This window comes from Nelumbo lutea, chromosome 8 (assembly GCF_056320005.1).
Source record: "Nelumbo lutea isolate HS-2025 chromosome 8, American lotus-T2T, whole genome shotgun sequence".
Classification (NCBI taxonomy): domain Eukaryota; kingdom Viridiplantae; phylum Streptophyta; class Magnoliopsida; order Proteales; family Nelumbonaceae; genus Nelumbo; species Nelumbo lutea.
Window position 1 is genome coordinate 54,055,463 of NC_142691.1, and position 27,507 is coordinate 54,082,969.

The 27,507-nt window shown below is 40.3% G+C and overlaps 1 protein-coding gene across 1 annotated transcript; it reads left to right on the forward strand.

Moving 5' to 3' along the window:
* The first annotated feature begins 1,134 nt into the window (after positions 1-1,134).
* Positions 1,135-22,436, forward strand: LOC148844220 (kelch repeat-containing protein At3g27220-like). The gene is made up of 7 exons (XM_088958172.1): positions 1,135-1,574; positions 1,792-1,980; positions 5,525-5,754; positions 5,980-6,150; positions 12,086-12,191; positions 20,359-20,565; positions 22,135-22,436. The coding sequence occupies exons 1-7, from the start codon at positions 1,380-1,382 to the stop codon at positions 22,300-22,302; spliced, it is 1,266 nt and encodes a 421-aa protein (XP_088814298.1). The 5' UTR covers positions 1,135-1,379; the 3' UTR covers positions 22,303-22,436.
* The last annotated feature ends 5,071 nt before the right edge of the window (positions 22,437-27,507 follow it).

Consider the following 27,507-nt stretch of genomic DNA (forward strand, 5'->3'; position numbering starts at 1 on the left):
CCAAAATAAAAAAATTACCCCAATTGGACATTAATGTACAAAGTTATGGACTCTGAAAGTTTGCATATATTAAGTGTACAACCCGTGACTCAATGACTGAGTCAAATGAATCAACGGTTGAATTGGCTAGGTTGAACGGTTCTTGACCGAATCAACAGTTTTTGACCATGGGTCTTAACTGAATCAGACCTGGAATCTTGGCTGGGTAACGATTCAATCGGCTAGGTAAACTACGGATTGAAAACAGTGGGACTAACTGCGATGGTTTTAAGTGTATGATTTTGTCCCGATTTGGGATTGATACCACACTGTCTTATGGCACAGGCCACACGAATAGACTTGTTCATGGGCCAGGCCGGGCTTTTACTCTTCATTAATGGAAATATGTTAGGCCTGAGCCGGAGTCTGGCCCGACCAACGGGCCTACAACTTGGGCTCGAGCCCAACCTTGATAAAAAGACTGAAGCTCGACCTAATAAAAAAAATAGAATTTTTCCTATTCAATAATCAATATAAATCAGAATTTATTTACACTAAAAAAGAATATAAATTCAATATAAATTCTGAATTCAATAATCAATATAAATCAGAATTTATTTATATTAAAAAAAGAATACAAATTATGAATTCAATAATCAATATAAATCAGAATTTATTTACATTAAAAATATAATATAAAGAAGGGAAAGAGGATGTGGAGAAGAATGGTTCGATTGAAAAAAGAAGGGAAATAGGCAAAAATGTGAAAATAAGAGGGGTATTCGACTAGGATTTTTAGGTTTAATTATAGGTCGGGCCAGGCTATTTTGACAAATCCCAAGCCCAGCTCGAATTTATTGTGGGCTGGGTTTTTTGGCCTGAGGTTAAGCCCACGGGCTCATATACCTGTTCAAGCTCATCCGGGGGCCGGCCCGTCGGACCTCCCGGCCCATGAACAGGTCTACACACGAAAAGATCATAAGCTCCATGCAAAGCCTATCACCTATGGGAGTTTGACGAGGAGGTCACGTGCGTTGTCCTAGACGTCTAATGACTTCGTTGGACTCGTAGGGATTATCCCTGCGGGTTCAAACATAGAGGATCAGGAGTGCCCTAGGTAGTAGATGCAGAGAGAGAAACCGCAGGAAGAAGACAACAGCGGTGATTACTGATTTCACCAAAAACAGACGTCCCAATGCACGGGGGAATTTTCAGTGGGGCGCGCCCCGTGGGGAGCGCATCCGAGCTCTGCTGATGCTGGCTGATTCTTGTCGAAAAAATACGGCGGTGAAAGCACAACCAAGCACCGACGCTTTCTCCTCCATTTTTTTCAACCTTCCTGTTTCCACGTTCTACTCTCTCTGAGTCTTCTCCATCTCTCTCTCGAGGGATTCAATGAAATGGCGAGGCCGAACGGGAAGCACATTTCGTCAAAGCTCTTCCTGCTCCTGTCATGCGTAGGACTTCTCGGGGTTGCTCTCATTGCGGATTTTCTCTGGGCTTCGTCTTCTTCTCTGACTTCTGCTTACTCGTCCCTTGCTTCGAATTGGGCTTTTGAGAAATCTGGGAGTGTGGTCATACCTAAGGTCGAAAAGGTGAGCGGGATCGAATCGCATTGCGATTCTTAAGCTACAAGACATGAATTCAATATGGGTTTTCTTTATTCTTGAGAAATTTTCGATTGGAGAGTTCTGATTTTTTTTTTTTTTTTTTTTGATCAGCTAGAGAGTTCTGATTTTTTTATCTTTGACAATTATTGTTCGTTGAAAACGGTCGATCTACTCATGGTTAATGGTTTTCCACTTGCATTAGGAAAAAGCTATTCAAGGTAAGAAGGATCAGACTGCCGGTAGAGTCTTGTCAGCGACCTACGCTGATTTACCTGCACCGGAACTCAAATGGGAGCAGATGGCGACGGCACCTGTTCCTCGTCTCGATGGGTCGGCGATACAGATTAAGAATCTTCTCTATGTTTTTGCTGGATACGGTACCATCGACTATGTGAGAATCCTTCAGCTCCCTTGAGGATTATTTACATTTTCTGCAGCCGGTTGGTTATTTTTGTTTATGGTGTTTGGTGATCCATTAACTTAAAGCACTTTTTCCTTAGAATCTGTTGCTCCTCCTCCCTGCTAACAACTATTAGTCATAAGTCACTTCAATTTATAACCTTTGGTTTTGGGTAATGCAATGTGATTTGGTGTGTTTCCAGCTTGGGAAAAAAATATCATCATCTAATGCTCATTCTTTTTTTTTTTTTTTTGTTTCAAACTAATTTTCCAAAGTAAAACCCAAAATGAGCTGTATGACCTGGCACGCGCTCTTCACATGCATGTGCAATTTCTTCTGAAAAATTTGAAGTGCTATATTTTTCAATTTCTTCTATGAACATATTTGGGCTTTCAGCTTGTTGGGAACCTAACAAAAGAGGGTTCTAGTTAATATAAGAAAAACTTGTTTGTTTTAGTTGGTTTACATGAGCCACTTGTGATGTCTATGCAAATCATGGCTAAAATGATGCATTTGATAAACTAAATTTTTTCTAGTGAGCAGAGCATACAGATGCACAAATTTGCCCCCATTTTGGGTTAAACCACTACACTTTCTCTACCACTGATCAAATAGGCCTTTTTGATAAAGTTAATTTTAATTTATATGGACAGAAGCTCCTGGTCTAAACTATTCCCCGTTTCAATTAAAATGTTAAAAGTATCAACTCCTTTGCCGGATATCTTGATTTATGCACTTGATTATGCTCCTTTTTGTTAATTTCTACAAAAAGCTGTAGGAGGAGGGGTAGGTGAGGCTAGGGGTGGACTGAATTCATTTTTACACTATCTCAGAGGCACGGAAAGTTGATCTCAAGAAACCATTTTTGGAAGAAGAGGTTTAGGAGGTAAGTGGAGCTAGAAGGTGAGCGAACTCCTGGTTCTGACAGTTTTACCATTTTGTTCTACAATAAGTATTAGGACTTCTTGAAGGCTGATGTTATGAAGTCCATGAATGAATTCCATGAGAGAGCAGCAGCTTCTAAGTGGAGTTTGAATTCCACATTCATAAGTCATAACACTAATCCCAAAAGTTAGTGGTCCTATCCGCATCACAGAATGCAAACCTATAAGTCTGGTGGGTAGTTTTTATAAAATACTAGCTAAGACACTTGCTGGCAGATGAAGCAGGTTCTTGGTGAAGTGATTTCAGAGTCACAGGGTGCTTATATTCCTGGGAGGTTGATGTTGGAAGGTCTGTTGACAGCTAATGAATTAATGGACTCTAGAATCTGGAGTGGAAGAAATGGGGTAGTATGCAAGGTTGACTTGGAAAAGACATATGACCACATAAACTGGAGTTTTATTGATCGAAAAAATATAAACTGGAGTTTTCTTTGATAAGGTTTTGAAGAAGATGGATTTTGGTCATATATGGAGAAATTGGGTCAAAATGTATATATCCAAGGCAAAATTCTCTATCCTCATAAATGGGTTACCTTCAGGTTTCTCCAAATGTGCAAGGGTTTCCATCAGGGGGACCCACTCTTTCCTTCGCTGTTCATATGTGTTTCAGAGGCACTGTCCAGAATGACTAAGAGAGAAATGGAAGGGGGTATTATCAAAGGTTTTAAGGTAAATAGTGGGAGAACTGAAGTGCCACTGCCTCAATATGCAGATGATACCCTTTTTTCCCTTCAAGCAGATAGAGATCTAATGGCTCATCTCTGAATAGCCAGGTTTGAAATGGTGTCTGGACTGTGGGTGAATTTTCAGAAGAATGGAATTTTCCTGGTTGGAGGCGTGTCAAACATGCAGGAGCTGGCAGCTGAACTGGGGTGCTAAATAGCTCATCTCCCTGTGAAGTGCCTAGGTTTACCTATTGGTTCGAAATGTATATCCAAGTCCATTTGGGATTGTGTGGTAGAAAGGTTAGAGAAGAGGCTAGCAGGCTGTAAAGTATTTATCAAAGGGCTACCTACTTTTATCCTTATTTCTAATCCTGGAAAGTGTGGCAGACAGGTTGGAAAAATTTGGAAAGGATTCATTTTTGGAATGGCAAGGACAGGGAGCAGAAAATTTACCAGGTTCAATAGGGGACAGTGTGCAAGCCCATGGATGTAGGTGGACTTGGCATGAGGAAAGTGAGGCAGGTGAATACCACCCTGTTGGGAAAATGGTTCTGGGCAGGTTCAACTCTTATTTTGGCTGCTCCATGTGGAAAGGAATAGAGAAATCTTTTCCTAGATTCGTGCAGGGGGTGAAACTGAAAATTGGTGATGGACAAAGGTTTTGTTTTTGGCAAGACATTTGGTCAAACAACTCAGCTTTGATGGATGAATATCCATACCTATACCTCATAGCAGAAAACAGAAATTTGGTGGTGGCAGATCAATATGATTTGAATGAGAGAGAAGGGTCATGGTGTGCTTCTTTCAGTAGGCATTTAAATCATTGAGAAATTCTGGAGCTTGCCAGACTGCTGCAGCAACTACAAGAGCATAAACTGACTTCAAATCAAGTAGATGAAAGATCCTGGAAATGGTCCAAGGATGGCAAATTTTCAGTTAAGTCTCTTTACAAAAATATCATAGATCCTATGGTGTTTGACTTCCCCTAGAAGGAGATATGTGAATGCCTCATCAAGGACATGTTATCAAGGATGGGAATGCTGCTGGGCACATTGGAGTGTGTGATGTGGATGGAATGAGGAGCTGGTGAACCAGTTTTTGTGCACTATATGACTATAGGTTTTCCAGTCTCTTGTATAATCACTTTTGCAAGCTTTTCAATGTCAATTGATGTCAGCCAAGAAGCTTGTTTGAGTTGCTGAAGTCTTGGAAGCTGGTGGGTTTGAACCAGAAAGGAAAAACCCTATGGAGTCTGTTAGTGGTCAGTTGGGTCATATGGAAGGAAAGGAAGCAGAGGGTGTTTGAGAACAAGAGGAGGTGTGAGGATGATGTGGTACTCCAGGATGTGGCTACTATACATTCTTGGCTGTCAGCCAAGGACCTGTATAGGAGAATCCCACACCACAAGTTTTTTGATCATAATACTCTATTTAGTTGATTCACAGAACTTTTCAAAGTATGTAGTTTTTGTTTTGTTGATCTGGAGAGCATAGGTTTTTGTAGCTACTATACATTCTTGGCTGTCAGCCAAGGACCTGTATAGGAGAATCCCACACCACAAGTTTTTTGATCATAATACTCTATTTAGTTGATTCACAGAACTTTTCAAAGTATGTAGTTTTTGTTTTGTTGATCTGGAGAGCATAGGTTTTTGTAGCTCTCCTAGCTGATAGTTTCTGGCTGTACATGATATACTTGCTCTATACATGTATTCATGTCCTATTACAGTAAAGGAATTAATAAAATACCATACCTTTTCTTCTCTTTGGAGACATCCAAATAAAAAATTGGAAAAATACCTTGCCTTTTCTAAAAAAAAACCTTACCTTAATTAACAAGAAATTTGTTTTTGTTACAGATATTTATTCTTACATAACCAGTTGGCCTTACTGTTTTCTGTTCATTATCTGTGTTTTTACCTCACAGGTGCATTCTCATGTTGATGTCTATAATTTTACGGATAATACATGGGGTGGAAGGTTTGATATGCCAAAAGAAATGGCACACTCACATCTAGGAGTGGTGTCAGATGGGCGATACATCTACATAATCAGTGGACAATATGGTCCACAATGCAGAGGGCCTATAGCTCGTTCATTTGTTCTGGACACAGAGACCAAACAGTGGGGGGAGTTGCCTCCTTTACCAGTACCTAGGTATACTTCATAGTCGAGATATACTTAAGCATATGGTAGCTATTAAAGCCTTTTGGGGGTCCACATCTTATTATTAGTTTTGAGATTTTATAATAATTCATAATGTTTGGTGCACCTTTGGTGTGAGCTGTTAGATCCATGTTGGTTATAAATCATTACATGGTTCTTGAAGAATTTCATGTTTAGAGATAGGTTTTTCATTGGAATTTTTATGTCTATTTGTAGGTATGCTGCAGCAACTCAGCTTTGGAGAGGTAGATTGCATGTAATGGGTGGCAGCAAGGAGGACCGCCATGAGCCTGCATTAGAGCATTGGAGTATTGCTGTAAAGAATGGGAAAGCATTAGGAAAAGAGTGGCGGACTGAAGTACCCATTCCCCGTGGGGGCCCCCACAGGTTTGTGTTCCATCTTTTTCTATCTAATATATTCTGTTATGGTTTTGGATGACTATATTTTTTTTTTCTCCCCAATTTCCTTGGTGTGGATATAATTTTTAGATGATTTTAACAACACCTAGCCTTCATATGGATATGTTTAGGGGGTTCTCTCCAATGTGAATTGTTTTACTTTCTATGAGTTCCAAATAAAAAAAAAAAAATCAAAACCATCTGGTTTGAAAACAAATTGGTTCTTAACACAACATAGGGAAAATAGATTCTTGGTTGCATTTATGTTTTTTGTTTTCAAAACTAAAATAAAAAAGTATTCTTGATTTTCTGGTTTAAAGGACATGTTTTCATCTAGTGATTGATATCATTTTTCATAGATTATATGATATCTGTACTCCAAAATGTGTTTTTATTTTAGAATCCATTATTTTGATGGTTTCAAAGCATGGATTGTTTTCTGAAACAAAACCAATATGTTTTTTCTTCTCAAAACAAAAATATAATTCAAGAATGTATTTCGTTTTTTGGCTGATGTGGCAACTTCAAAAGCAAATGAAAACAAAACATGCATGTTGTAGAAAACCCCCTTCTTGCAGAAATTTAAATTGATAATTTTTAATGCCATTAAGAATTTTACAATGCCTTGCTTTTAGATGGATGTATTTAGTCTTATAGGAATATTTCTTATTCTGGTATTCATATCAAAATTATAACATTGTTCTTATGTTCCTTTTCTTATTCTAATATTCATATGAAAATTATAACCTTGTTCTTATGTTCCTTTTTTTCTTTAATTTCTTTAGCATTTGTTTACTATTCCAAAAGGATGGGTTAGTTAGAACTACATTACATGGAAATCACAAGGACAGGGCTCATTCAAGGTATCTGACATGGAATTTACACTAAAAAAGTTTGATTTGTTACCAATCCAAAAAAGGGACAGTAAAATTGGAGGCATAGAGCTATTGCTATCTTCCAACAGTAAAAATTATCAAGGCATAGAGCTATTGCTATACCAAAAAAATGCTTTTGTTAGATTATGAGTGATCAAATTGAGATGCCTAGCAATCCATTCAGTTTGGGTATATGTCTTTTATCTTTTTCATTTAATGAGCATTCTCCCAAGGCCCAATCCACAACCTTTGTTCTTTGAATGATGTTGGTGGAATCATGATCTATGGCTAATCTGAGGTGAAATCTCTAGCAATTTGGAACCCAGTATGGAATGAGGGAACCTATGCTTTGGTGGAATCAGCATTGCCCATTGGACCACGGTAGGCCCAAATAATACTCCCATCAGACTTGTAAAGGGTTCTTTCAGTGCCACCTTTAAATTGAAGTCTGATCTAACCTTCTACTGACTGAAGAGTGACCCTACTAGGAGGTCAGTGGCCTGAAGATGTTTTCTTCAGAAATCTCCACTAGGTAACAGGTAACTCTGCAAGTCAGTCAAAGAGATTCCTTTCATTTCTTATGTATCAAGAAGCCAAGAATTAATCAAGAATACACCTCTTTTCTTTCTAGGATAAATATCATGCAAACTCTTTACTTCATTAATTTAGAATTTCCACTGATGTGGCAAATATAATCATGCCTCATCTTTTAGCTCACAGGTCTTTGCTTATATGCTGATATGATGGCTTATGAATTGTGTTCTTTTCCTTGTGATAATTGGCATTTAAGTTTCTTTTACATAAAGCATGGAGCTATAATGAACCAAAAATTAAAAAGAATCCATAGTTCATACTTCTTTGGTTATTGGAGTTCGATGGGGGAAGAAAGACGAGTAGACATTGGGCAATTTTCAAAACTGTGCAATCTTCTCTTCGAAAGGTTGGCTCGATCACTGGTATTTTGGGGGCTGTAGGTTATGGCAATTCCACAAATGTTGGTTGTCATGAGAATTGTGTGGCTAATACGAGATTGGAGGGGCATTTTCATGGTAACCTGGTCAATGGTTTTTTGACAGAACTCCAGGTTTTACTAGAACCAAGACCCAGAATCATGGTTGGGTGACGGTTCGAACAGTTCAACCGGCTAGGTCAAAAGGGGGGGGGGTTAGGTATAGGAAATATTAGGGTAAGGAATCTAGCAGATTTTTTTTTGGATCAATAACAGAATGCTTTATTCGATTATAAAAATTGTGAAACTTTAAGTACAAGAAAGGGGAGGTAAAATATCTTAACTCCCCCACAACAGAGAACAAGAAAGAAGGCTAAAAAATGGCCCAAAACAACGAATCCTTAAGCACCCCTTGCTTAGCTAACCCATCAGCCATGGAATTAGTACTTCTCTTCACCCAGCTGTACCTCACCTCAATATCCCTACTCAGCCATTTAAATATTTTCTTTTCATTTCTGTAGCTCCACAAACCATTGCTGTCTTCCTTCAACCACCTAATTACCACCTCCGAGTCCCCTTCAATGACCAAGCACCGAATGTTTAATTCCCTTGCTCTTTTGATTCCTTCCAGAGCTGCTAAAATCTCTGCCCTAAGAGAGTCACCCTTTCCAATAGGGCCAGAGAACATAGCATTAATAATCACAGCCTCATTTCTGAAAACTCCCCCAATCCCAGAAGGCCCAGGATTCCTTAAACTACAACCATCAAAATTCAGTTTCATGAATCCTGAAGGGGAAGGGGGGGGGGGACCAAGCAGATCTAGAGGTCCTTTTGCACTGAGCCGAGGTAGCAATTTCTTTCCACTTTCTCATTCCCCTTGGAGCAGGATAGCTTGTGGCACAAAGTGGTTGTAAGCATTCATGAATTGGTAGACAATGGATGGGATGTTGGCCTTGACCCTATGGCTTCTAGGTTTTCTCCTTGGAAAACTATCCACAGTATTCTGCCTTCCCTTCTTCCTTTTTTCAGGTATGATGCTTGTGAAGGTATAAAAGTGTGCTTTTGGGAAGATGTCTAGTTTGGGGGCACCTCTTTCAAGGATAGATTCCCATCTCTTTGTTCCCTTTCTTTACATGAGGGAAAAATAATTTCTTTTGTTTGTGGCAATGGAAACACTTTGGATTTGGGGTTGAGAAGAGGTTTAAGGGAGTTTGAAATGGGGCTGGTAGATGAATTCATTTCTCTTCTAAGTATAATGTTCTTGGATTAGCCTTGCTTGGATACTAGAATTTGATCGGTCTCCTCCTCTGGCTCTGGTTTTTTCACTTGTTCTTCTTTCTTTCAAGTCTTGTTTTAGTCTTTTAATTTGATAGGGACCTTTTCAACAAAGGAAGTTTTGTGCAACCCTGTACCTCTGAAAATTAGGGCTTTTTGCTGGGAGATGGTGCTCTAAAAAATCAATACTTTGGTTGTTCTTCAGAAAAGAAGACCAAATTGGTGCCTTTTGACTCCATGTCTGGAGCCTCTGCTTGAGCTGTGGTGAGACCATAGTTGTCAAGGCGACTAGGCGCTTTTCAAAGAATGCCTCGCCCAAACGCCAACTATGTTAGGCGCATGCTTATAGAAATATTTATTAAGTAAATAAAAATATAAAATATATAATATTTTATTGGTTGTTTTAGTTATTATAATAGAACCTATTGCATGTTATCATGCTTTTGAATTGAGGAAAGTAAAAACAAAGTTAATCTTTGAGGATTTCACATTGACAATAGAATCGAAGTATCGGCCTGAGGAAGATGAGAGAACAACAGCCTCCATCGTTCCCACACAGTCCTCTAAAGTCAAGGTGAGTTAATCCTTCTTCTTCTTCTTCTTCTTCTTCTTCTTCTTCTTTTTAGTTTTGTTCTCTATTTCCTGGTTTAAAACAGTGGTTACGCTCCATTTTCTCCTCTTCCTTTTTGTATCTTTCTCCAAGTTTTTGAATCATTTTATTGGACTAAAACAGGGGCTGTGCCCCCTTCTTTTGTTCTTAATTTCTTCCCTTTTTCAGCTTTTTTTTTGTTCTCATCATTGGTTTCTGAAACAGGGTCACCATCCCTTCTTTTCTTCTTCATATTTCTTCTTTTATTTTAATATTTTTCACCAGATTTTCTGGGTCTAGAACAGGGGCTCCGCCCCCTACTTTTCTTTTTCATTTTCTTCTTTTATTTTAGTATTTGTTCCCTATGTATTGTTGATCTAAAATCTTCAGTTCTTTCAAGTTCCAAGCACAAAAGTAAGTGCAGAATACATAAATCCAAAAAAATCTAGTTCAGAAGGGTAGAAATCCATTGGCAACATTAGTTTTAAATTCCATCGCCTAGGCGAGGGCTAGGTGCCTGGGCGCCCCATGGTCACCTAGCCTCGCCTTGGTGCCTTGAAAACTATGGGTGAGACGATCACCCTACTCCACATCAAGTACCTTTAGTTGTTCCAATGAATTCCCTTCATAAATCACTCCCCACTATTGCTCTCTATTCACCCCTTATCTTGCCAAGGCATTTTCCATATAGTTGGTAGATCTTTAAACTGAAGAGAATGTAGCATTTAATTCAGTAGCTAGTTTCTTATCTGCCCTCAAACAAATATCTATATTTCAAAGCCCCCAAGGTGTAGTTCTTAAGCCAGTTCATCACTACCTTTTTTCCCCTTCACCACTATATTCTTATACTGGAGATTTGTGCCCAACCTTAAGCCGTGCAAGACATCTGTAGTTCTGCCTTTGTCAAATCTCCATGCCCAATTGGTCCTGAAAAAGTTGCATTGTATTTCCATTGCAGCTTCTGAAGACTCTTCCAGTTCCTGAAGATCCAGGATTACCTAAGTGACAATTATTAAAATTCATCTTGATTATATTTTGTTTAAGGTGGTTGCCATGATATCAGTATTGGGCCCCTAGAAGTTGAGATGCTAGCATCTTATGATGTCATTGTTGTGAAGTGATCAAAACATGCAGGGAATTTACCCACTATGCCACTCTCACCATAATAGTCTCTCAATTATTGCTTCCTTAGATTGTCTCTTATCCTTGGATATTCTTGCATTTCATTCTTCTCAAACTGACCAAAGTACTGCTGACTTATTGCATCTCCATAAATTTTTACCCTTCTATAGGTGATGGAATAGAAAGATGACATGGATAGGAGTACCAAGGATAACAGGCAATCTGATAGGAGTACATGAAGTTTAGTTTCACCACTTGCATTTGAAAAGAACACACATATGGGGAGGACACTAATTAAGCCCTTTTTTCTGAAGATGCTTACAAGTATTAATTTTCACTTGAAAAATGTCATTGTAAAAAGCTCTAATCTTAGGTGGGAGTGGGACTGGCTCACTCCACACAGCCCTAACTGAAAAAGAAGGAAGGGTGTTAGAATTGGAGGGAGAGCGCACGAAAATGGAAGCATAACTGCACGAGCGAAGATATGTGGTTTACAAAGGGACCAAATTCTTTTATCACACCAAGAATGGTCCAAAGGAAAGGTATTTAGGGAATCATTTCATTTTCCCGCAATTCCCTTTTGAAGTTGAGAAGAATGAAAAATATTAAAATCCAAAACACTGAAAAATTATGAAATCACCATTGGATGAGGAATTGGGAGAAAACCGATTCCATTCTCCATGGATTCATTCCTTGTGCCTGCACTATTTCTGCTAGATAGATTTTCATTAACATCATTGGGTACCTGAGTTTTCTTGGAACAGTATAAGGATGCAATCAAGGACTGGACCTCCCAAATAAAATGTGACAATCTAAGTGGCCTACCATACATGACCACTAAACCATTTACTGAAAATCCTCTTCCTAACAAGACCGTTGATATTTATCAATATGGAAGTGGTAATTGAATGTCACTCTTGGGCATGAGACTTTTTTTTTTTTTTTATAAAAATAGGACTTTTTCTCTTTTTGTAATAATAAAAAAATCATTTTTTGATCTTGCTGATCAAGGGAAAATAGTAGTTGATGAATGGCTGGTAGTAATAATGGTCTTTTGGATAGATTGAAACAACTAACTTCATTGTTTCTAATTTTGATTTTCATTTATTGCAGAGCCTGCATCATGGTGGATGATCGGCTTCTTGTTATTGGTGGTCAGGAAGGCGATTTTATGGCCAAACCTGGATCACCTATTTTCAAGTGTTCCCGAAGGCATGAGGTATTGTCATTTGATTCCTGGAGGATATGAAAATCATTTTAACTGATTATCAAACAAATGCAACATTCTAGGTCTCAACTTGTTTCTCCTTTTTGTATTAGTAACAGTCAAAGATTTATTACTTTGTAAAGAAGAATGATTAATAAATTTGCAATGCAAGCAGCTCAACTGTAGGCTAGCACTCACTGCCTAACCCAACATGTTTTACATCATGTTCTCCCTGGAACCAGCCTCCAAAAGAGATGTGATCTAGGTACCACTTGTCTTGCTAGTGCATTTTGTCCATGCTATTTGCATTTCTAGGAGCCCAGTGGAAATTGACTAGCAACTCTTCTGTCAATAATCTGACTTTCCTCAAAAGATACCTAAATTTTCATTTTCCTGGAGCATTATTTCTTAACCAATGCACCACTACCTTGGGAGTCCCCCTCCACCATGAATGTTTTCTCTAGTTAAGGTTCCTTCCCAACCTTAACCCATGTAGGACTTCTAACAGTTCTTTCCAAGTGGGATCTCCATATCCAGTGGCCCTTGAGAAGAAAGCCATAATACTCCTATCATGTCTTCTTAGAACTCCTCCAATGCCCAAGCTAGTCAGGTTTCCTAGACTGCAGCAGTGAAGTTCATCTTGATATTTTGTTCTAGCTGTGAAGAAATCAGCAATGGCTTGCCGGTTCCTAGTAATATCATCAAAAGAAGAGCGATCAAAGGTGGGCAAAGTCTTCACCCAACGTACCACCCTTGCCAAGATTGTTTTCCATTAATGCTTCTATACATTGTTTAGAAATCAGCAATGGCTTGCCAGTTCCTAGTAATGCCATCAAAAGAATAGCGATCAAAGGTGGGCAAAGTCTTAGTAGAAGATCAAGACTGTAATCAGTCTTGAATCTTAATAGGTTTTAGGTTTACAAAACAGAAGAAAAGTAAGAGAAAGGAGAAGGAATAGAAGAGAAACAGGAGAACACAAGGGGTTGAAAGGAGGGACAGATTCTAACAGATCTGCCGCCACCACTCTCTTATTATTTATAGGTTATGTTCAGTACAATGGAAATGACACATCTGCCCTTAGTACTTACATGATAAATAAAGTAAATAAAAACTGAAATAAATAACAACTGAATTAACAAACTGACTCAAACTGACACTACTATAACTGAAACAAATAACTACACATGCTGTACTACGAACACAGTGGGGACCACTGTAGTGGGGCCCACATCAGTGTTTTTTACACTCCCCCTCAAGTTGGGAGTAGATATCTATCATTCCCAACTTGGATAGGTCTGTCTCTAATTTCTTCCTTGGTACAACCTTGGTGAGGATATCCACGAGCTGCATATTAGATGTGATGTACGGAAGACACACTTCTTGTGATGTAACCCTCTCTAGCACAAAATGTCGATCAACTTCGATATGTTTAGTTCTATCATGTTGCACTGGGTTGTGGGCTATATTAATAGCTGTCTGATTATCACAATACAACATTAAGGGCTGTATTGTGATAACTTTGTCTTCAAGTAGTGACCTCAGCCACTCCGTTAGCCATTGACTTGTATTCCGCTTCAGCACTGGAGTGGGAAACAATACTCTGCTTCTTACTCCTCCAAGAGACAAGGTTACCTCCCACAAGGGCACAATATCCAGAGGTAGACCTTCTGTCATCAACACTCCTAGCCCAATCGGCATCTGTATAGACTTCCACCCTCATGTGATTATTGTTCTTGAGCAGTATACCTCTACCCGGGCATCTCTTCAAGTATGCTAATATTCTCTCTGCCGCAAGAAGATGAGAAGTTCTAGGGGAGTGCATGTACTGGCTAACAACACTAACTGCATAGATGATATCTGGCCGAGTGAGGCAGAGATATATGAGCTTTCCAACCAACCGTTGGAACATAACTTTGACTTCAAGAGGCTCCCCGCCCTCTGCACTAATCTTGTGATTTTGTTCGATGGGTGTATTAGTCGGCTTAACACCCAACTTTCCAGTTTCTGCCAACAGATCTAGAACATATTTTCTCTGAGAGATAAAAATCCCCGGCTTGGATCTAGCAACCTCATTACCCAAAAAGTACCGTAGTGCATCAAGATCTTTCACCTCAAACTCTTGATGAAGGAGTTGTTTGAGGGACTCAATCTCATGGCTGTCATTTCCTGTCACCACAATATCATCAACATATACTGCAAGTAGTGTCAGAGAGGACTCCACCCTCTTGATGAGTAGTGTATGATTTGATTGGGCTTGTACATAACCAAACTTTAAAAGGGCTAATCTGAACCTATCAAACCAGGCTCTAGGTGATTGCTTCAAACCATACAATGCCTTGTTCAGTAGGCAAACCTTCTTACCTGTCTCTGTATCATAGAATCCAAGAGGCAACTGCATGTAGACCTCTTCCTGTAAGTCTCCATTTAGAAAGGCATTTTTAACATCCATCTGAAATAAGGGCCAAGAATGATTTGCTGCAAGGGATAACAAAACTCGGATGGTGGTCATCTTGGTTACTGGGGCAAAGGTCTCCAAGTAGTCTATACCATAAGTCTGAGTGAACCCCTTTGCAACCAGTCGGGTTTTGTACCTTTCAATAGAGCCATCGGCATTATGCTTCACAGTGAATACCCATCTGCATCCCACCGATTTCTTTCCTTTTGGTGGGTCAACCAGTGCCCAAGTATTATTCTTCAACAAGGCATCCATTTCGACTTGCATTGCATCTTTCCATTCTGGAACTGATAAGGCTTCTTCCACTGTTCTTGGAATAGGGACATCGGCAATGGAAGTGAGATAGGACCGGTAAGATGGAGATAGACGATCATGGGATAAGAATCGTGAGATGCTGTGAGCTGTAGAAGTGGTGCAATGCCGTTTCCCTTTGCGAATGGCAATAGGGAGATCAAGGTCATCCACAAGAGGGGAAGTGGCAACAGTGGGAGGTGTCTCAGTAGGATCCGGATCTGGAGCCGCAGAAGGAACTGGAGCTGGTCGGGACTGCCGATGACTAGGATCAACCTGCCTGCATCGCCTGTGATAGACTCTCAACTCTGACTCCCTCTGACCACCCTCACCACTACAGCCTTCATTACCCAGTGGAATAGGTAAAGGAACAACCCCACTCAAAACAGCCCCACTTCCACCAGCCCCACTTCTACTCTCACTGCTCTCCCCCTGAGGAGAAATCCTAGGATAATAGGGTGTCTCCTCAAAGAAGGTGACATCCATGGAGACAAACCTTTTCCCTGAAACTGGATCATAGCAGCAATAACCCTTTTGAGTTTGTGCATAACCGAGGAAAATGCATTTGGAGGCCTTAGGTTCAAACTTGGAATGATGAGGCCCGAGAAGCTGAACGAAATAGGTACAACCAAAGGTTTTAAGGGGAACAATGAACAATTCCTCGTCTGGTATAGAAGGGAAAAGGGGGTTTTCATATCAAGAACCAGGGAAGGAACTCGATTAATGAGATAAACTGCCGTGAGGATAGCATCACCCCAGAAGCGAATAGGTACATTGGATGTAAACATAATTCTTCTAGCCACCTCCAAGATATGCCTATTCTTCCTTTCGGCAACGCCTTTCTGCTGTGGTGTATAAGGGCAAGTGCTCTGGTGAATAACTACATGGCTAAGAAGGTAGGAAGTCAATGGCTGAGCAAAGTATTCCTTTGCATTATCAGATCTAAGGACTTTGATTTTGACCCCAAACTGAGTGAGAATCTTCTGATGGAAGTTTTGGGTCAGAGCAGGAACCTCATCTCGAGAACGCATAAGATAGACCCAAGAAAACGGGTATGGTCATCAACAAACAGTAGAAAATATCTGTACCCACCCATAGAAGAGATATGATATGGCCCCCAAACATCAGTATGCATAATATCAAAAGAGGAATTACTCCTTTTATGAATTAGAGGTTCTACAATGTTTGGCAAACTCACAACTCTCACACCTCAACTTTGATAACTCAACAGACTCAAATAAAGCAGGAAACAGAATCTTCAAAGATTTAAAAGGCAAATGACCTAAGTGGTTATGCCAAAGCATAACCGAACTCATAGATTGGGAAACAAAAGACTTCTTATCCACTGACTCCTCCCGACGAGAACTCTATCCAAGCAGATAGATCCTGTTCGTCTCACAGCTAGTCCCAATCACCTTCCTCGTCTCCAAATCCTGAAAAACACATCGGTCAAGGAAAAAGGTTACTGAACAGTTCATGTGTTTGGTAATACTACTAACTGAAAGCAGGTTAGTATCAAGCTTAGGAACATGCAAGACAGAAGATAAAGAGATAGTGTTCGATAGCTTGATGTCTCCCTTGCCCGAAATGGGAACAAGAGAGCCATCAGCAATGGATACTCTATCTCAGCCAGAGGACAAGTGATAAGAAGTGAACAATGATGGCAAACTAGTCATATGGTCGGATGCACCTGAATCTTTTACCATAGTGGTCAGTATTACCTGGAGCTGAAGCATGGTAAGTTGAGGCTCGAGTACCTAAATGTGCAAATGCAGATGTGGCAAGAGCTGATGGTGACTGAGATGGCTGAGCTGAACTTCCAACTTCCTTTTCCAACTGTATGAGGGCAGCCCGAACAGCAGCTAAAGTCTCTAGGGATGTGCCTGATGAGGATGCTGAATCAATGTTCACGACCACATGAGCATTACCCTTCTTATTTCTTAGTTTTGCTGGGACCAAGTGAGGATGTAGCTTCCAACAAGTATCTTTTGTGTGCTTGGGTTTCTTGCAATGTTCACATACCAGATCCCGTTTATCTTCCTTCTTCCAGTCCCTTTTTGGATCACCCCCTGGCTTAGGTTTAATAACTGTCAAGGTTGGGAAAGGGGGCTGAGGCTGCATCATGACTTTCCTCCTGGTCTCTTCATTATGCACCGGGGAGTATGCTTGAGAAAGGGTCGCACTATCTCTTGTCAATATCTGTTGTCGCACAATGTCATATTCTGAATTCAAATCAGTCAGAAACTCAAATACCCTATTCGTCTCGACTTGCTTTCTGTGAGTCTGTGCATCTTTGGGACTCTCCCACTCAAGGGTCTCTAGATGGTCAATCTCATGCCACAAGGATTTCAAGGTAGAGAAGTAGACAGAAACTGGCTTCTCTCCTTGTTTAAGGCTGTTCACCTCACACTTTAGTTCATAGGCTCTGGCAACATTAAGGGGTTGGGAATAGGTTTCTTTCACAACATCCCATATCTCCTTGGCTGTCTTTGCCCACAAGTAATTTCGGTTGATATGTGGCTGCATAGAATTACACAGCCATGCCATAACCAAATAGTTCTCTTGAACCCACTTGGTGTATGCTGGGTCCTCCTTGGAAGGTTATTTCACATCTCCCAAGAGGTAACCCAGTTTTCCCCATCCTCCAATAGCCATTATGGCTGATTGAGCCCACTCCAAGTAATTTGACCCATCAAATCTCATAGTTGTAATCTGAAACCCGGTTTCAGATACATTACCATAACTATTGTTTCCGAAACTCCATATTTGATCAAGAATCAATGGATACAAATTGTTAGAGCCACTATACCAGAAAACAGAGTAAAAACAAGCAGGTCTGAAATCTGATCTGAAACCAACACAAATCTGATCTGATCCGAAATCTGATATGAAACCAACCCAAATCTGATCTGAAATCAATCACCTATCATAGTATATGCAAAAAATCAACTCAAATCTGATCTGAAATCAATCGGCATGCACAGTACCAGGCAGCCTGTCAATATGAGATGCTATTTTCTGAAATCACTCTGTGGGGCCCACTGCTGCGAGAGCAAAATTAGGGTTTCAACTGTAGGTCTGAAATAAGTGCTCAGTTGCACTCTCCAAGCAGTCCGCACAAGTGGGACTTGTCGTAGGGCAATATGAAACCCTAAAAACTAATCACCTCTGAGAGGGGGGGGGGTTCGGTCCAACGGTCAAACCCTAGAGACAAACTTAAAAACAGTTCGGCCTCTCCTTCTAGATAGGTCCAACCTATCTCGACTGATTGCAGTCTCTGAAACTCAATAAAAAAACTTACCTATGGATTTCGGTTTACTGCCTTCCAGGGTTACCTGAACCCTAACCTTCGCTGCTTCTTCCTGATTACCAACTCTCTGCAAGCCGCGACAAGTCTTCAACTGCTGCGAACCTCTCCTAGTAATCTCCAAGATTCAGCCACCGAATACTTCTTCATAAGCTTCCAGCCCTAGCTAGTCCTCATGTGGTCGGCTGGACTAGACACACATGAGAAGCCCTAGATAGGCTCTGATACCAAGTAGAAGATCAAGACTGTAATCAGTCTTGAATCCCAATAGGTTTTAGGTTTACAAAACAGAAGAAAAGTGAGAGAAAGGAGAAGGAATAGAAGAGAAACAGGAGAATACAAGGGGTTGAAAGGAGGGACAGATTCCAACAGATCTGCCGCCGCCACTCTCTTATTATTTATAGGTTATGTTCAGTACAATGGAAAGGACATATCTGCCCTTAGTACTTACATGATAAATAAAGTAAATAAAAACTGAAATAAATAACAACTGAATTAACAAACTGACTCAAACTGACACTACTATAACTGAAACAAATAACTACACATGCTGTCCTACGAACACAATGGGGACCACTGCAGTGGGGCCCACATCAGTGTTCTCTACAGTTTTCACCCAACGTACCACCCTTGCCAAGATTGTTTTCCATTAATGCTTCTATACATTGTTTAGAAAACCGGACTGGACCAACCGGTTGGACTGGTTAAACCACTTTAACTGGAAAACCGGTGAACAGGTCCCAGTTTTATAAAACAGCTTGGGTTACCACATGAATAGAAATTTCAAAATGGTAATGGAAAGACTTGAAACCCAGGCCTCTTATTTATGTGTATTGTCTTATTACCATTAATCCACCTCTTTATTTGTGTCCATTTATGCCTCTTTAATCTATATATTGCGTTAATACACATGTATTTTAAAGAAAATGTGAGTTGAGAGGCTTGAACTTAGTTATTTGTTTTAAAAGTTTAGGAACTAGCCATCTATCCACCACATTCAAGTGTAATAATATTTGTAAAATATATTTATATATAGTATTTATGTGACCTGTAGTATATATATATATGTTACACCATCACGGTTTCACCTCTTGTTTGACTGCTGTTGAAACTCTGACCTGCATAATTTTCATGGTGCCAAGGCGAGGCTAGGCAACATGGGGCGCTTTGTTACCTAGTTGCCTTGGTGATTGATTTTTTAAGTAAAAAAATGGATGCTAGGGTAGTTCCCTAGGTACCATAACCATATTTCCTTAATGATTATTCATGATTTTCATAAGAAAAGTATAAAGTTCATGTTAAAGTATAGAAAATCAACATATTCATGAGAAGAAAATGAAGGAAGAAAAGAAAATTGAAAAAAATATAGGGGCTGAGCCCTTGTTTTTGTTGTAGGAAAAGAAGGAAAGAAAAAGTAGAAGATATGGAAGAAATAAATAGAAGAAAATAAAAGAAGAAAATGAGAAGATGTGTTGACTAGACAAATTTTAAGTTCTACCTTATTGGTTCAGGTTTTGAAGTCTTTGAGGGTTCAAGACAGCATTTAGCAATGTTTGTGTTAATTAAACCCTAACAAAATAAGAAAATAATAAAAATAAATTAGTATATAAACACACAAAATGAATATTTTAGTTTAATCATGTTTATTTTATAATTATAATATAAAAAAATAAAAAATAAAGAAGCATTTTATAATAGAAAGTACAAAACTGCTTGGCGATTAGGCAAGGCCAACCTCCAAGGGCACCTGCCTAGACGTTGCCTTGACAACCATGCTGATCTGTGAACCTCTCCCTTTTCCTGTTCTATGCCCAGTCTGGTTCTCTGAACATTGCTTCTTTAGTTTGACTTTTGTCTTTAATATTCTCTTTGTTACTTTCCTCCCACATTGTATAGAATGGGAGCCATGGCAACTTGCAAGTCTCCATAGTACTTTATCCCTCTTCTTTGATGTAGAAAAAAAAAAAGGTCTTGAATGGATTCCTCAAGTTAAATGAGGGGTTCTATTACAATAACAGACATAAAGACAGGTCTCAACTTGCTTCTCCCCCTTGTCCTGTTCCCATTTTTAATTTTCTTTCTTTCTGCTTATGTTACCATTTGTAACTTTTAATTTATCATTACAGGTTGTATATAGTGACATCTATATGCTTGATGATGAGATGAGGTGGAAAACGTTGCCTCCAATGCCAAAACCCGATTCTCATATAGAGTTTGCCTGGGTTATAGTTAATAACTCCATTGTTATTGCTGGAGGCACAACAGAGAAGCACCCTGTGACCAAGAAGATGATTCTGGTTGGAGAGGTGTTCCGGTTTAAGTTAGATACGCTGGTATGGTCCTTTTTCATTATTTATAATCTTCACTTAAGTCAAATGCTCATTTGGTTTAACAATTGTTATCTATTTATTTATTTATAGGGTAAACAGTGATTTGTGACTAGGATATTTGTTTGCTGCTTTTGTTAATGTACAATGCATCATCACTGACCTCACTTGTTCCCTGCCGGTGGTGTTACGTGGAGACAAATTCATAGTTAAACCTTTTAGTGAGCCCCTCTCCCCACAAAGAAAAGGAGAATAAAAAGGAAAAAGAAAAAAACTTATTGTGCTCTGTCCATGCCAAAAAGCCTTTGGTTACACCACCTTCATTTGCCTACGCTTGGCTGCTACCCAGAGAATTCACGGACTTTTATTTGCTACAAGGCTGCCTAGTTCCCAGATTGCAGGTTATATTTGTAGCTTCTATAGCAACTTCCTATTCTATCTCAAGATTACTCAGAGTGCATGTAAAACTAAAAGGGTTTATGGAGGGTTTTTCTGATTCAGTATCGAGGGCCTCATATCAATGTGTATTCAAGGTTTTTTGACCTTCCTGGTAATCAACCTCAGGTTTGTAATTCTAGAATTGCAATCATATGTTCAACGTGACCAAACTTGAACTCCAAGGAAACATTGGAAGTCTACATGTTGAAAGTGAATCATAACTTGGAATTGTAAACATGTGTTGCATAAACTTCTTGAGTATGAATGATACCCAGTCACTTGTCCTCTTCATTTGCATGTTTTCAACTGAAACCTTTTTCTGGATGTTCTCTTCACCATTTGCTCTTTCCTATGTAGATATTATAGACTTTTAGTCAGATTAAGTAGTGATATTGATTTTTTTTTTCAGTCTTGGATAATGTGATAAATGGCTTATAGAGTCAAATGTTTTTGGCTGAAGTTTTATTTATTTAATTTTTATTTTGTGTATTTGATGGACTATACTGAAGCTTCAATTTGTTTATTATTTGTTTGGCGTTCAATTTGTTTAATTTGAAAAAATAGAATAATATGAATACAAGAAACAAGATACACAGGACTCATTGAATTTGAAGTAGAAGAATGTAATAATTTTTCCTTATTCCAAATTGAAATTCTCTATGATACTACAGAAAATTATACATCTATTGTACATCTATTATACTTTACCTTTGCTCAAAAATAAAATACATCTATTATGAGGGACAATAAATTGATGAATTCCTGCATCTGCCATTTTATGAGATCTTATTAGAGTTGTTCACTAGTGACCGATCTTCTAATACCTTTAGAGTTGTCCACCATCCATTAATGGCTATTCAAAATAAGTTGATAAATTGGATGGTCGTAAATCCAACTGGGATTTTTACCAAGGGATGTGTGTGCTTTCAGTCAACCACGATATGTTATGTTGCCTTACTTTTTTCTCCAGCATAGCTCCAAAAAGCTAGTTTTTAACTTCAGGTGCATGCCTGATCATCTACTAATAAGAAGTCCAAACTTTAGAAGTAGACCGTTTCTCTACACTAAGACAATTTTTATCTTCTGATTGAAATTTCTGTCTTACAAGTTATAACTTTATCACGACCTTGATCACAGGAATGGTCAGTAGTTGGAAAGATGCCTTTTCGTGTGAAAACCACTCTGGTGGGCTTCTGGGATGGCTGGTTGTACTTCACATCTGGACAGCGAGATAAAGGACCTGATGATCCATCACCAAGAAAAGTCATTGGAGAAGTGTGGAGAACCAAGCTGAGCTTGCAATAAATTCTTTTGTAATATTTCTAGCCGAGTGTAATCTAACAAATGGTCTATCCCTTTTTAATTGTCAATTGAGCGTTTGTAACATACACAGCTGTAGAAAATTATTGTCTTTAAAAGAAACATTGATTCTTGCAAAACATGTTAGAAACAAGGTTTGAAATTTTGATATGATATAATCCTATCCATTTCCACAGTGGCCGACTCGTGGCATGATGCGGTATCCAACTCGTATCAGTTGATATAAGATCATGTGCTGGTGGAATGATTTATGGTTACCAGTTCCACTATTTTGGCAAATTTTCTCACTTCCAAGCTTTCTATATTCAGCCCATACAGAGTTCCCATTTTTTATTTAATCATTCAATATTCAATAGATTTATATATTTCGGTGTCTAAGGATATATTGGTTTGTTGTTGGCTTTTTGATGTTTTTGCTTGTATTAGTTGGTCCATGGATTTTTTTTTCTCATAAAAATTGAAAAAACTAAAAATGCATAGAAATTCATTTTAAATGGGTTCAAAATATCACTGTTTTCAAAACCGGACTGGACCGGACCGGACAGTCGGACCAGAAAAAACCAGGAACCGGTCACCTGACCGGTTCCATTTTCCTCCAAAACCGCTTTTCCCCCAAAAACTGTTGATTTTGATCAGCAAACCGCTGAACCGGCTGGTTAACTGTTTGAACGGTTTTGACCGCTTTTCAAATTTTTAAAATTTTTTATTTTTTTTGTCAGAACGGGCCAGCCATTTGGGTTGAACAGTTGGACTGTTTGAACCGGTAACCGGACCCGACTGGTTCGTTTTTAAAAACCATGCAAAATATTGATATGCCCGATACGCCGATAGGGGCATATTGGACGATATTAATACTCTTTATTTTACTTTTTTTTTTCAAAACCAGTTTAGGGGAGCCGATTTAAGACTCCACCTCCTGAACCGATCAAAACCCTGATACACCCTCTATAGGGGCGTGTCGGGGAGCTCCCAAACGATACATATCAGTCCGGCCCATGCTTTGAATCTTGGTTTTAATTGTAAGAAAGATGTATAAGATGGATTTATGAATAATTTATCGAATCCATTGAGCCATCAAAAGCTTATGCCAAAAATGAATTTTTAATTTTTTTTAATAAAACACAAAATGATCTTGGAGATGAAGTTTCCCGATCGTAGCGTCTGTTACAGATGCAGAGTTAACCCGACCGCCTTCCTAGCCTCATCACACTACTAGGCAACATGTCTCCTTCCCAACAGACTGGCCTTTGGGCAGCCGTGCTTTGGTCCGTGACACAGTTCTCGCCTCGGTCGTGTTGCTGCAGTTACACCCTCCCTCCCCATCCACCTCTCGCCTCGGTCGTGACCTCTGGGCACTCTCCAGGGAAGACACCCTGCATGCAAAAGCCTGCAAAACATCCAAAGCTCAATCCTCGAAGGGCAAAGAAGTTTTTTTCCAAGGATGAACTTTGATTCCTTTTGAAACTAAACAACCACAAACTGCAGCAAGTTGTGCAAGCTTCAATTCTAGTAAAATTCTATTACAGAGCACCATTGGTAATCAAAATATAAAGGGATAACATGAAGCCAGAGCATTGGAATTAGAAAGCTTTTCTATTTTGATTACCAAATGTATCATGTGTATTGGTATCCAATGCTCTGGCTCCAAGACCATGTATTAAGAAATCCTTCCATTCTCCACAAGCCTCCAAGTTGAGAATTAGCGAGCTTTTCTCGCTGTACTTCTTCCTCGTCAAGAAGTGCCTTCATAATTTCCCGAGGCATAGATCATAATACTCCAACATTGGGAGAATGTAACTCTGTTCTGATGTTCTGAAAAACTTACCCCACTTCCGATAGAATGGATATGGAGCCGACATCGAATCTCTACAAAGATTATGATACGTGCATGCATGCAGCAGCCGAAGACCCGGTCAAAGTGGATAGCAGCAGAAGACCCGGTCATGTTAGCTCTTAGTTGGGATAAGCCTTATCCATTCAGTTTTAATTCTGTTAGAATAGATAAGTCTTCAATTCTGCTCCTAGATAAGTGCATTCTGTTTCCTAGATAAGTGCATTAGATAAGTCTTCAATTTCTGTTCCTAGATAAGTGCATTCTGTTTCCTAGATAAGTGCATTCTGTTTTTTTGTTGATAAGCTCCTAAGATTAAGGGGCAGTAGTTCCTATTTCTACTCCCAGTTTGTAGCACCATAAGGCTATAAATATAGCATGAATGAATGGAGTTGGCATTGGCTTTTCTACAAACAAACTCTCTCTCTCTCTCTTCTCCTTATTCTAGATCCTTCTCCCTCTTGTTAGATAACTTGAGCGTATCATTGGTATCAGAGCCGGTTCGACCATGGACACCCGTGGAAAGATGAACGCGGAGTTTCGCAATGAGGTCAATGAAACCTTAGCACGACATGAGTCGAGCTTCGACCAAATGAACACTGTCTTGCAAGCAGTGTTAACTGAACTCCAAGCCCTTCGAGCCTCACAAACCACTCCCAATACCACTCCCGAGACCAACCCCTTCGCCCATGAAGAATCCTCACAGCCCCATACTTCCCGTTCAAGCTCCACCCATGACCACCCTCATCAACACGTCAAGCTGTCATTCCCAAAATTTAATGGGGATGATCCGAGCGGTTGGATTTACAAGGCGGAGCAGTATTTTGAATTTCAAAATATTGTTCCAGACCAATAGGTGCAGCTAGCTTCCTTCCATTTGGAAGGCATCGCCTTACAGTGGCACAGGTGGTTGACCAAGCATCGCAGACCGCTCACATGGGAAGAACTCTCCAAAGCGGTGTTACAACGGTTCGGCCCCACCGACTACGAGGACCCATCAGAGGCATTAACCCGCCTAAAGCAAACCACCACTGTGACGGCTTATCAAGAAGCCTTCGAGAGGCTCTCTCACCAAGTTGACGGCCTGCCCGAGAGCTTTCTCATTGGCTGTTTCATTGCAGGACTTCGTGATGAAGTTCGTTTAGATGTGAAGATCAAGCAGCCTCGAACTTTGATAGAGGCAATTGGAGTGGCCTGGTTAATTGAGCAACGAAATCACTTACAGCGGAGAGCTAGCCAACCGATTCGATCCCCACCAGCCATGACAACCCAGAAGGCGTCGCCCAACCCCATGGCCGGTGTACTTGGGCCTCCACCAAGCTCGCGCGCGAACTAGGTTCCCAGTGCTCCTTCCTCAACATTCCGGCGACTCACCAACCAGGAGGCGCGAGAACGTCGTGAGAAGGGGCTGTGTTACTACTGTGATGAGAAGTTCACCTCCGGCCACCGTTGTGCACGCCCACAATTGTTCATGATTGAGGATCCGGAACCGGCGGACGCGGAGACTGTCGAATCAGAGGAGGAAAACCAAGAAGCCATCCCTGAAATCTCCTTCCACGCTATTGCAGGAGCTGAGCACCCGCAAACCATACGTGTTCTTGGGAAACTGAAAAACAAGAACGTGACCGTATTAATTGATGGCGGCAGCACCCACAACTTCATTGACCAAGCCATCGTCTCCAAGCTCGGGTTGCCAGTGAACCGAGACAATAAATTTCAAGTTATGGTGGCCAACCGTGAAAAGATCGAGTGTATGGGGCAGTGCCGATCTCTCACCCTCGCCATTCAAGGACACCCCGTTACCGCTGACTATTATGTTCTTCCCGTCGCAGCATGCTAGTTGGTGTTGGGAGTACAGTGGCTAGAGACGCTTGGACCCGTAGAGATGGATTACAAACAACTAACCTTGACGTTCAAAAAGGAGGGACTCTCTTGCACCTTCCAAGGATTGGGACGAGCCAGCATCGAAGCCTTAACCAACAAGGAATGCAATGGGTTACAAGGTACGGGATTTTTTTTTCAAATAGTTCCTTCACATAGCAGCGGCCAACTAGGTTTTCTTCCACCCGAGATGGACCACCTTCTCACTGAATTTTCCCATGTGTTTGAGCCGCCCACAAGCCTGCCTCCTAAACGACCACATGACCACCGGATTGCACTGCTTCCCGACAAAGGACCGGTGAGTGTGAGGCCATATCGATACCCGTATTACCAGAAGACCGAAATAGAGAAGATGGTGAAGGAGCTTTTGCAGACAAGGCTGATAAGACCAAGCAATAGCCCATTCTCATCGCCGGTTTTGCTAGTGAAGAAGGCTGATGGAGCTTGGCGGTTTTGCGTTGATTACCGAGCACTGAACGAAATCACTATTAAAAACAAGTATCCCATTCCCGTGATTGATGAATTATTAGATGAGCTCTACGGCACCAAAATTTACTCCAAACTAGATCTACGGTCGGGATACCATCAGATTCGAGTGCAAGAAGAAGACGTTCCTAAAACGGCTTTCCGAACACATGAAGGGCATTACGAGTTCTTAGTGATGCCGTTCGGCTTGACGAATGCACCTGCAACTTTTCAAAGCCTCATGAACGACCTCTTCCGCCCATACCTCCGGAAATTTATTTTGGTCTTCTTCGACGACATTCTGGTTTATTCTAAATCGTGGGAAGACCACCTATCTCATTTGAGAGTTGTTCTAACTGTATTATCCTCTAACAAATTATTTGCAAAAATGTCAAAATGTCAATTTGGGGTTTCGCAGGTCGAGTACTTGGGTCATGTGATTTCAGAACAAGGCGTGTCCGTTGATCCAGCCAAAATACAAGTTGTTCTCGCATGGCCTACACCGACATCAGCAAAGGGGGTCCGTGGCTTCCTCGGGTTAGCAGGATATTACCGGAAGTTCATCCGCGACTTCGGAAGCATTGCAGCGCCCTTACCCAACTGTTGACCAAAGGGGGATTTCAATGGAACGAGGCAGCAGAGCTGGCCTTTCAACAATTGAAGAATGCACTCACTTCACCGCCAATCCTACGTCTACCAGATTTCTCCCAACGGTTTGTGATTGAATGCGATGCGAGTGGAACCGGGATTGGCGCCATCCTCATCCAGCAAAACCGACCGGTGGCCTACTTCAGTGAAGCATTGAAAGGTTCAGCCTTGGCATTATCCACCTATGAGAAGGAGATGTTAGCTATTGTCAAAGTCGTTAAGAAATGGCGCCCATATCTGCTTGGGAAATCATTCACAGTCCGCACCGACCAAAAAAGTCTTAAATATTTACTCGAGCAGAGGATAACCACACCGGCACAAACGCAGTGGCTGCCAAAGATACTGGGCTACGACTATGAGATCGA

Coding starts and splice junctions, on each gene's coding strand:
- LOC148844220 (XM_088958172.1), top strand. CDS start 1,380: ATGGCGAGGCCGAACGGGAAGCACATTTCGTCAAAGCTCTTCCTGCTC. Junction 6,151..12,085: donor CCCCGTGGGGGCCCCCACAG/GTTTGTGTTCCA, acceptor CATTTATTGCAG/AGCCTGCATCATGGTGGATG. Junction 12,192..20,358: donor AGTGTTCCCGAAGGCATGAG/GTATTGTCATTT, acceptor TTATCATTACAG/GTTGTATATAGTGACATCTA.